General features: G+C 40.0%; 1 protein-coding gene across 1 annotated transcript; it reads left to right on the forward strand.

The window, feature by feature from the left end:
• Positions 1-2,106: 2,106 nt before the first annotated feature.
• On the forward strand, positions 2,107-3,304 carry LOC143704674 (uncharacterized). Its single transcript, XM_077197448.1, has one exon. It carries the CDS (start codon positions 2,107-2,109, stop codon positions 2,953-2,955), a length of 849 nt encoding a protein of 282 aa, XP_077053563.1. The 3' UTR covers positions 2,956-3,304.
• Positions 3,305-11,270: the final 7,966 nt, after the last annotated feature.

The following is an 11,270-nucleotide window of genomic DNA, read 5'->3' on the forward strand; positions in this document are numbered from 1 at the left end:
GCATTGCGCATCTGATTGGAAGAAGCCACAACAGGCTGTGACACAACTGCAATCGAGCCGGGGAAGACAGGTCGAATCCATCGCAACCGTGGGACCACTGAACACGGCCAGTCACAAAGAGCGGGATGACCGCAGCCCCCACCGCAGAGGAGACGGGAGTAAGGCACGTCCGAGCACCCCAGGTAAGCTTTACTGCGAACAAGCACTCCGGCACGTCTTCCATGTCTCCTGTGGCGTTTTTTCCGGGGAAGATCACATAGATCACAGCGCAGGTAGTCTGGGATGTTAGATGACCACGGTGGGAAGCCACCAGCTTGTTCTCCTAAACGATCGGATGTCGAACAGAATTTGGCGATCATATACAAGAAGACTAGTTACATCCCGGCAGCAAAAACACAGAAATAAAACAACAGCAAACAAAAGGCAGGTATAGCGTGATGCTCGCAGTTGGGCAGATGGTATTTATGGTCTATAAAACATTCACTCTCACTGCAGTCACTTGTCTGGTCTCGTCATTCCATGGCTCACAGAATCCCCGATCACCTACCTGTTACTTACCTGCATTCCTTCCGTCAAGACCTGTCCATCTGCACCAAACCACTGTCAAGTAACCTGCAAGAGAGAGAAAGAGAGAAAAGTACATTAACCACAGCTAAGCTTCCTATATGTTTCTGTGTCATTGGTGTCTCACCTGTTATCTCCGACTGCGATCCGTACTGCACAATAAAAGCACTAAACTTACCATCTTGTCTGATTCGTCTGTGATCCCTGACAAAATCAGCTTTGGTGTGAAATAGTTCCTGTACAAAGTTAATTTTATTAAGCAAACGTAAAGTATATTTTCCAAGTGTGTAGCAACCCATGTCAGTGAACTAGTACTATACTTCTATGTGTACTACTTGAGAGAAAGCTGGTCAACTTTCTAGCTTATAAAATTATAATTTTGTGTAACAGTGAATTGTTTGAACTCTAGAAATGTTTAAACTTTATTATAACAGTAATTTTAAAGTTTAGGGTGTTGTGTTGTCATGGCAATGAACTAGTAGCTATTGAAACAGTGAGTATTTTGAAGTGTACAGATTGGCTCCTTTCAGGTCCATTGCAAACGTCTTACTGTAACCCAGATTTATGTAAAGAAAGGGAAAATGCGGTCGATTGAACTTAACCTGTACTAACCACACAATATTTCTTTAAGATTTGTTTTCACTGAATTGCTGAAACAGCCAAAGTTGTTATACATTTGTCACAGCGATGTTCACATTAAACCTGACATCTGTGTGAAATTAGCTGAGTACTTCATGATACTTCTCTGTGGAAAAATAATTTGAACACATGATTTTAAATTTATATTAACAATTTTGAATAGTATAATGTTGCCTTTATCATATTTGGCAAACAAAGTACATTCGGTAATACAAATAACAGTTTATTGTGTCGTTTTTTTTTGTTTTTTTTTTTGATTCAATCTTTTCTCAAATTAGCTTTCCACAGTAAACAAAATGTTTTTCTATTGACGTTTACGCAAGATTGTCTGTCTTTTTTAACCTCCTGATTTTCACTCTAAATATTTGCATAGATGGTGTTTGTGATGTTTAGAACATGAAATTGTATACATATGGGGACATCTTTGAAGTGACTATATAACACCAGTGAGCTTTATGTCAATCCAGAGAGCTGGAACATTCATTTTCCAGGTGACAAACTCTGTTCACTTTGATTCATTGTCTTTGTCTCTGCTTTATAATATATAACAAAGTCACTGTGATAGACAGGGTAAGGGTTATGATGAGCATGCTGGATGAATTAGTTGAGTAAAATTGGTTTGATCTTTGGAAAAAAAAGTAACAGAAGTTTGATTTTCGATTTGAACAAAAGCTATGAAAGTTAAGAAACATGTTTCAAATTATTATATAGCATTGTATTTAAAACTAGAATGCATTTATTTTCTGTGTTTAATTTAGGTATTACGTATAATTATTACAATTGCTTACAATAATGTAGTGTAATTTTGCCTTTAGATTGTCTTGGAACATTTTTTTTTTTTTTCAAGATCACAACTGCAACATTGTTCCTTTGTTCTTCTGGTTCTGACTGAAGAAAGTAGACATGACAAACTTCACGACTCCTCATACTCCTGCCAACATCACACTAACATCATTTTGGCAAATAGGCATATTCGAAACTTTTATGCTGACCTTCAACTTCATATCTGGGCTTCCAACAAACGCCTATGTTGTATGGCTCATCATGACAGGAACAGGAAACGGAGTTGCATCAGATTTCTTCAACCTCAATCTCTCTATTTGTGGAATCTTTGTCTCTGTGAACGCTTTGCTCATTCTAGTCTCAAAATGGTTTCCATTTCAAAGTCTCACAGCTATAACACAGTTTTTCTTTGGACTTACTGTCACTGGTCATCCTCTGTTTCAGAGTCTGATGTGTGTTGAGCGTTACCTGGCAGTGGTTCATCCTGTAACCTTTCTGAAATACAAACCTCTCAGATATAGAGTGATCTGCTGCACTGTGGCCTGGATATATATATTTGGCACTTGTTTGTTATGCATGTTTAGTTTTCTCTCATTTACCATATATATGTATATATGGTTCTACTCACTGCAGTTCCTCCTCTTCCTCTTCATCCAGTTGTTATGTCTTATGGCTGTTATCAGAGCTCTGAAGCAGTCAGGACCAGGAGAGAGAGGGAGAGAGAAAGAGGAGGAAAACCTAATGAAGAGAAGAGCGTTTTACATCATTCGAGTAACTACTTTTAGTTTGGTTGTCACGTATGTTCCATTTATTGCCACTGGATTGCATTCTCTTGCAACACAGCAGTTCATTCAGATTCTTTGGTCAATTAGTTACATTTGTTTTATGCTGGCTGGTTTTGTTCACCTTGGACTTTATCTGCACCGGACTGGAAAACTCTTCTGCTTCTGTTCTAAACATTCTTTTTAAATTTTGTTGATTTATTTATCATATTATCGCCTGCTTTGCGTCAGACTCCTTATCACCCTGTTATGTTTTATTTTGTGTTATTGAATATTGAGTGTTAAGCTGAACACTACATGGCTACATAAATAAATAAATGCATAGTAAGGAAATTTTAATCTGAGTTATTGTAACCTTTAGAGACTGCAGAGGCACGACACACAAATTGGCCAGTTAGTAATTTAGCTTCATCTTGACTGTCATCATTTGGAAATATTTAACTGTTGAATGCTAGCGGTTGACCAATCGGAGTCATGTTCTCTTGAGAGCTGTTTAATACTATAAAAATTACGCTGGTTTTCATTTAGAATAGATATTTTAGGTTACTGTATATGAAATTACCTAAATATGAAACTTTGGTACATCATTTTAGCATGACAAATTGCATATACCTGGGATTTTGAAACATTTGCTATAATTTAATGTTTTTTCTTATGGCATTATGAATCATATATTCTGTTGTTTATTGATACGTTTAAGAGTAATTTAACTTTATCATTGTGTTTAAGTTTATACATTAAGGTGTGCTTTGTTAAATGTGTAATGCATATTGCTTTTAATTTTCTCAGTTTTATAAACAAATATAACAACTTGCTTCTGAATTTTTTTTTGTGTGTGTAAGAATGTCAAATTTTGGTGACAGTTTACAATAAGGCCTCGTTCACAATTTCTTTCTTCTGCTGAACACAAAAGAAGATATTTTTAAGAATGCCAGTAACCAAACAGTTGATGGACCCCATTGACTTTGATTTTTCGTTTACCATGGAAGTCAATGGGGTCCATCAACTGTTTATTTACACATTCTTCAAACTATCTTCCTTTGTGTTCAGCAAAATAAATAAATTCTTACAGGTTTGGTACAACTTAAGGGTGAGTAAATCTCAATAAAAAACCCCCCAGAATTTTCATTTTTGGGTGAACCATCCCTTTAATGCAACTAAAATGAAGCAACAATAAGCAAAACTGTAGATTTTTACATTATTATTAATATTATTATTGTTATTTTTTTGTACATGTGAGAGTACAAAAATATGTTTTGTTTACAGTGCATTAACGTCAGTACTTTGTCAACCACAACATGTAGTTAAATGTGTTTCACACCGCTAGCATTTAACAATCAAGTTATTTTGCTTTCTAGCTCGTTGATCATGGCTAAACAAATTGTTAATTAATTTGTGTGCTTCAACTCACATTGACTACATTATGAAATAAAAAAAGAACTTTCAACGACTAACCAGCACTTATGGCAGTTTTGAATAATCGGTTGATGCATCAATTATCAAGGCTGTACTAGGTTTCTTTCCATTTTTAAAATGAATTATCATTATATGATTTCCATTACACGAGAGTAGATGTTAAAACTTCATGCTGATTTGTACTTGGCTTTCGCCAAGATAATCACCAACTAAGACGTAGCTTTACAGTAACCTATGCTTCTCCATCCATTCTTTCCATCTGGTGACGTGAATTTTCTGTCTGGTGTTAATACAGTGTATTGCGCGTCAGCACACACAACGGCTGCAACCACAGTGCGGTCCCCCCATAACAACCCTCAGGATTGAGCGGAGTAGGGAACATCTCTAGGGTCTTCAAGTGGGCACCTTCCGTCCCCAGTGTTTCGTCGACTAGCCCACGACACCTCAAGAGGGCTCGACAGTGACTCTGGCGTCCCAGAGTCACCCCCTCCGTCCCCCACTCAACTCAGCCCAGCTTACTGACCTCTACTTCCCTCTTGCTGCTGAGACCTAACCACAATCTCACAATCTCTCCGCAACCCAACCATACGCGCCAACCCGTTTGACTAAGGCTGTCGAGCCCCACTGGTGCGTTAATATGCAGTTTCAGTGGCAACGGTTCCGTATGGCATACCACCTACCACAAAACACAATATCTGCCCAACCACCCGTCATCCACGCAATATACACAGGAACGTAATGACTGTGAATACTATACAACCTATACAAATAAACCAACAGTTGCTGCTGAGACCTAACCACAATCTCACCGCAACCCAACCATACGCGCCAACCCGTTTGACTAAGGCTGTCGAGCCCCACTGGTGCGTTAATATGCAGTTTCAGTGGCAACGGTTCCGTATGGCATACCACCTACCACAAAACACAATATCTGCCCAACCACCCGTCATCCACGCAATATACACAGGAACGTAATGACTGTGAATACTATACAACCTATACAAATAAACCAACAGTTGCTGCTGAGACCTAACCACAATCTCACCGCAACCCAACCATACGCGCCAACCCGTTTGACTAAGGCTGTCGAGCCCCACTGGTGCGTTAATATGCAGTTTCAGTGGCAACGGTTCCGTATGGCATACCACCTACCACAAAACACAATATCTGCCCAACCACCCGTCATTCACGCAATATATACAGGAACGTAATGAGTGTAAATACTATACAACCTATACAAATAAACCAACAGTTGCTGCTGAGACCTAACCACAATCTCACAATCTCTCCGCAACCCAACCATACGCGCCAACCCGTTTGACTAAGGCTGTCGAGCCCCACTGGTGCGTTAATATGCAGTTTCAGTGGCAACGGTTCCGTATGGCATACCACCTACCGCAAAACACAATATCTGCCCAACCACCCGTCATTCACGCAATATACACAGGAACGTAATGACTGTAAATACTATACAACCTATACAAATAAACCAACAGACCTTTCAAGTTTTCAAGAATTCTACGAACCGTAGCATGGCGGCCTGTACACAGCCAGCTAGAATCTTTCCGTCTCAACCACAGCCAGTTGCTGCTCCTTTCTGCTGCTTCAGATAAGTTCTTTACTGTACGACGCAACTCTTGGCCACTGAATCCGACGTCTCTGAGGAACCGGGTTGTAGAGTGTGCCACAAAACCACGACAACCCACTTCCACTGGATAAACCTGGACTCTCCATCCTCCCTGTTCTGCTTCAGTGGCCAGATGAGCATACCACAGTTTCTTCCTCTCATATGCCTCATCTACCGCATCCTCCCATGGCACTGTTAACTCTATCAGTTGAACAATGCGTGCTGATCCAGACCACAAAACAATATCTGGTCGTAGGTTAGTGGTGGCAATCTCAGGTGGAAAAATAAGCCGTTGATCAAGATCAACCAGCATCTTCCAGTCCCTAGCAGCTTCCAGTTGTCCTGGGCGAGAATTGGTGTTAGCACCTTTTCTTGGTGGTTGCTCGCCTGGGCGGAGGAATATTGTCTTCTGCGTGTAATGTTTTGCTAGAACAGGCGGCAACTTATTGGTCATACTACGCTTGCCTTCCAATGTTAAAGCCAAACATCGCAATACTTGGTCATGGCGCCAAGTAAACCGACCCTGGCTAAGAGCCACCTTACATCCTGTCAAAATGTGCCTTAATGTGGCAGGTGTTGAACACAAAGGACAAGATGGATCCTCTCCTACCCAGAGGTTTAGGTTCTGCGGTGATGGGAGAACATCATATGTTGACCTAATAAGGAAACTGATCCTACTCTCTTCCATTGACCAAAGGTCTTGCCAGCCCATTTTGCGTTGTTCCACACTCTCCCATCTCATCCACTCTCCCTGCTTGGCCTGGGAAATGGCCTTTATACATCTCATCCTCTCCTCCTGCTTTCGCACCTCGTTGACTACCAGCTTCCTCCTTTGGGCTGGGCCTGCCTTGTGCCATTTAGGAGGAGCTAAACTGAGCCCAAAACCCCCTCTTCCATGCTGTACCTGTCCCACGATATCCCCAATTTGAAGGTCAGCCTTTGCCTCTACTACAGATTTCTTTGCTGACCACTTTCTACCAGTTTTTACCACAGGGGCTGTCTCCCTTACACATTTGTCGCGTGACTCTGCTAAAGTCATTTCCAGTCTGACCTTGGCACACTTAAACTCCTCGGTTAAAGCAGAGACTGGCAGCTGCAATACTCCTTTACTATAAAGTCCCACTCTGCTGAGGCAACGTGGAACTCCCAACCATTTCCTGATGCTTATCCAATGTTGTCAAAGAAACCTCATACACAGTCAGTGGCCACAGCAACCTTGGCAGTAGACCAAACTGAAAGCACCAGAGTTTCAGTTTGCCTGGTAGAGCACAGCTGTTTATGCTCTTCAACCCTTCCACTGCTTGTCGTCTAACTTCTCCCACTCTAACTGTGTCCTTTAGATCCCCATCGTACCATCTCCCTAGACTCTTCACTGGCTTCTGAGAAACTGTTGGTATTGCCTCACCATTAATGAAGAATGTTTTATCTACTACCTTGCCTTTAATTATGGAGATGCTCCTTGATTTAGAGGGCTTAAATTGCATTCGTGCCCATTCAATATTATCTGTTAACTTCCCCAATAACCGATTAGTGCAGGCTACCGTTGTAGTCATGGTTGTCATGTCATCCATGTATGCTCTGATTGGTGGTAGTCGCTTCCCAGAAGCCAAGCGCTCTCCTCCTACTACCCATTTTGATGCCCTAATGATTACTTCCATTGCCATGGTAAAAGCCAGTGGAGAAATGGTGCATCCTGCCATTATTCCAACCTCTAAGCATTGCCATGTAGTGCTGAATTCTGGAGTTGAGAAACTAAATTGCAAATCTCCAAAATAGGCTTTCACTAAATTTGTTATCGACATCGGTACCCTGAAAAAATCAAATGATGCCCAAAGAAGCTCATGTGGCACTGAACCATATGCATTAGCCAAATCCAGGAATGTCACGTGGAGCTCCTTCCTCTCCTTTTTAGCTGATTGAATTCGTTGCCAGATAACACTGATGTATTCTAAGCATCCTGAGAATCCTGGAATGCCCGCTTTTTGAACTGAAGTGTCAATGAAGCCATTCTTTAATAGGTAGGTTGACAATCTCTGAGCAATAATGCTGAAGAAAATCTTTCCTTCGACGTTTAATAGTGAAATAGGGCGAAACTGACTAATGCTTGTAGCATCTTTTTCTTTGGGTATAAAGACTCCCCCTGCTCTGCGCCATGCTCTAGGTACAACCTGCTTTTCCCAAGCCACTTTTATCAATTTCCACAGAATTCGTAGAACTCCTGAAGCACTCTTGTACACTCTGTACGGAACTCCATTAGGCCCTGGAGATGATGAAGCCCTTGCCTTTCTCACAACCTGCTCTATCTCTTTCCACTTAGGTGCACAGACCTCCATTTGGTATTCTGGTGGATTGACGGGTGGGATGTCTGACGGAATAGACATAGGCTTATGCCTTTTTGCATCTGTATGTGTTTCCTCCAAATATCTCTCTAGCTCAACCCTAGATGCTTTTAAAGTGCCATTCTTCTCACTGGTGAATAACTTCTTTGCGAATTTGAATGGATCTTTATAGAAATTAGCCCTCGCACGCTCCTTCATTATCATACCATGTCACTAAATTTACCTAAAATTTTCAAAAAGGGAGCCCTAAGCCATGATTATTCAAGTCAAGTCACCTTTATTTATATAGGGTTTTTTACAATGCAGATTGTTTCAAAGCAGCTTTACAAAGATAATAATTATAAAGATATAGAATATTTTACAGGAAAATAATGTTGTAATAATATTGTTAAATATAAAATTAAATGTCCCCAACTAAGCAAGCCAAAATCCAATAGCGACAAAGGCGAAGAAAGGTGGAAAAAGGCGACAGTGGCAAGGAACCAAAACTCCATCAGGTGACAGAATGGAGAAAAAAACCTTGGGAGAGACTAGGCTCAGTCGGGGGCCAGTTCTCCTCTGGCCAATGAACGAACAGTGTATGATTGTGATTCAGGCAGCATTACAGGTCAGAAGTCAGATTGGATCTGAACATTATATTATGCAGGTCATCAGTTCATCATACACGCCGGTATGGAGACGAGTTTGTTGAGGATCAGTGCCGATGGCTGTCAGGTCGATGAGGCCTTCACAGAGGAGAGTCTAGTTGACACTATCTCTGCTGACACTTCAGGGATGCGTTGTGGTCGTGTCTAGGCACAGATCCACCATCTGATCTGGATACGGCTCGGATCTGGCTGATTACAGTAAACCTCGGAATAAACAGAAAGACTAAAATTAGCGTAGATGCCATTCTTTTTATGATGTAGTGAGTACATCAAGCGTTTTTTGTGCATGTTACATGTTTCATGTGTGTTCTGTATGTCTATCTCGTTGGGGACTTCAACCTGAATTGAGGTCCCCATGAGGAAACAAGCTTATAAAACATACAGAATTAGTTTTTCTTTTAATGTAAAAATGTAGGAAGTTTTCTGTGGTGGTGTTGTGAACTTTTTCTTCTCAAGTGTAGAAAAGATAGAGTTGCAGACCAGGAGATTGTTGAGGTATAAGTTCTTTATTTCGTCGCTGTAGTCATCTCAATCAAGTCTAACTAAGGCAGTATACATTTAGTTCATATACCCTTTCAGGGGGAGGAGTTACATAAAGGTGGAAACAAAAGCATGTAAATGAGGCATCTGGGTTAAGGAATGTGCCCTAGACTGAGAGTGTTACCAATCCTAATCCAATCAGCATAACAGTGTAATGTAAATATCCTAATCCAATCAGCCAGACTCTTCACCGATACCTTCACATTATCTTAATGGCCAGGCAGTGCATAAAGACAAAATGTGATAGTCTCAGGGCTCTGACCAATTTAACTTACAATAGAGAGCTGGACAGACAGGAACAGGCAGGTTTGTGACATCATTTACCTTAGATACAAAATTCACACTAATAAACTTTCTCAGTTTCTATACTATTGTATTGGAAGCTCAATTAAACATTTAAATAAAATTTGTAATCCTACAGTGGGTAGGTTTAGGGTTAGTGTAAGGGGATATAATATACAGTTTGTACAGTATAAAAACCATTATGTGTGTGTGTGTGTGTGTCTGTGTGTGTGTGTGTGTGTGTGTGTGTGTGTGTGTGTGTGTGTGTGTGTGTGTGTGTGTGTGTGTGTGTGTGTGTGTGTGTGTGTGTGTGTGTGTGTGTGTGTGTAGGAAATGGCAGGTACATTAAGTCATGCATGGTAATTGATGTATTTTTCCATCTGTGGTGTGAGTATGTTCCTTTTGGCTTCTGAAGTTAAATGCCATGGCCTTTAAAATGCATTATTTCCACTTTTTTTTAAAAGTATTTGTGTACAAGTACAATGACATCTGTGATCTCCGAGCATCAAGACTGAGCATTCCATCTTCAGGTGACAAACTCCTCTTTTTAATTCGAATCATTTTCTTCTATTGTGTTGAGCATAATGTACAACAATATACAACAAAATATTGTTGTTAGCAATCAAATAAAAGGGTTATGGGGAGGCTAGATTAATTGTGTTATGGAGCTTTGTTTTTGTCATTGAAGGTGAAGTAAATGACTTGAAACCCAATATATTGTTTTAATTACCAGAATTATATCATAATCTGGAGGGATTTTACATTGAAATTCTATTCCAATTCTGCTTCAGTGTACATTAATTTTACCCTCAGATTTAACCTTCAAAGCAGGTTGTGATTAAATTGATGTACATGTAGTCTGACCACTAACCTTGAACTTTGCACTTCTCTCTGTAGATCAAAATTGCAATATTTATTTATTTATTGCATTATTTATTTTTGGAGTGAGAAGATTAAAGAGGAAGACATGAGAAACTCTGCAGTGAACTTCACCACACATGAAGCATCTACCAACCTTACAACATCTGTATTTGAAATTGACATCCTAGGACCATGTCTTTTTGGCTTCAGTTTCTTGTTTGGTGTACCTACACACTCCTATGTTGTATGGCTCATGCTTACAATAATGTAGTGTAATTTTGCCTTTAGATTGTCTTGGAACATTTTGTCTTCTTTTTTTCCATAGATCACATAGATTAAGTTCTACTACTGTATATCTATTTTGGTAAAAGTAACTCAAAAGTAATACAGGATTATGTGGATCTGAGTGTCGCGATTTAGGTTTCATATCGCATATCGTTACAGCCTTAGAATGTTAAGTTCTACTAACCTACTGTATATCTATATTGGTGAAAGTAACTCAAAAGTAATACAGGATAATGTAACGCATTGCAATTCTGATACAGTAATATTGTAAGGTAATGAATTACTTTTAAATAACAGTAACACGTAATGTATAATGTATTACAGTTTGGAAGTAACTTGCACAACACTGACTACTTTAAAAAAAATGCGGGTCAGGAAGCGGGTCAGGTACAATATTTTCTTCTTTTTTTTGCGGTCCGAGTTTGCCGGCGGTTAGTTGAAAACGTCGGTCGGGTGCAGGTTGTTTATACATTGACCCGCGCATCACTGGTGCGGATCATTTGAA

The sequence above is a fragment of the Siphateles boraxobius genome, unplaced genomic scaffold (assembly GCF_051911475.1).
Source record: "Siphateles boraxobius isolate OS27281-9 unplaced genomic scaffold, OSU_SipBor_1 11, whole genome shotgun sequence".
Taxonomy (NCBI): domain Eukaryota; kingdom Metazoa; phylum Chordata; class Actinopteri; order Cypriniformes; family Leuciscidae; genus Siphateles; species Siphateles boraxobius.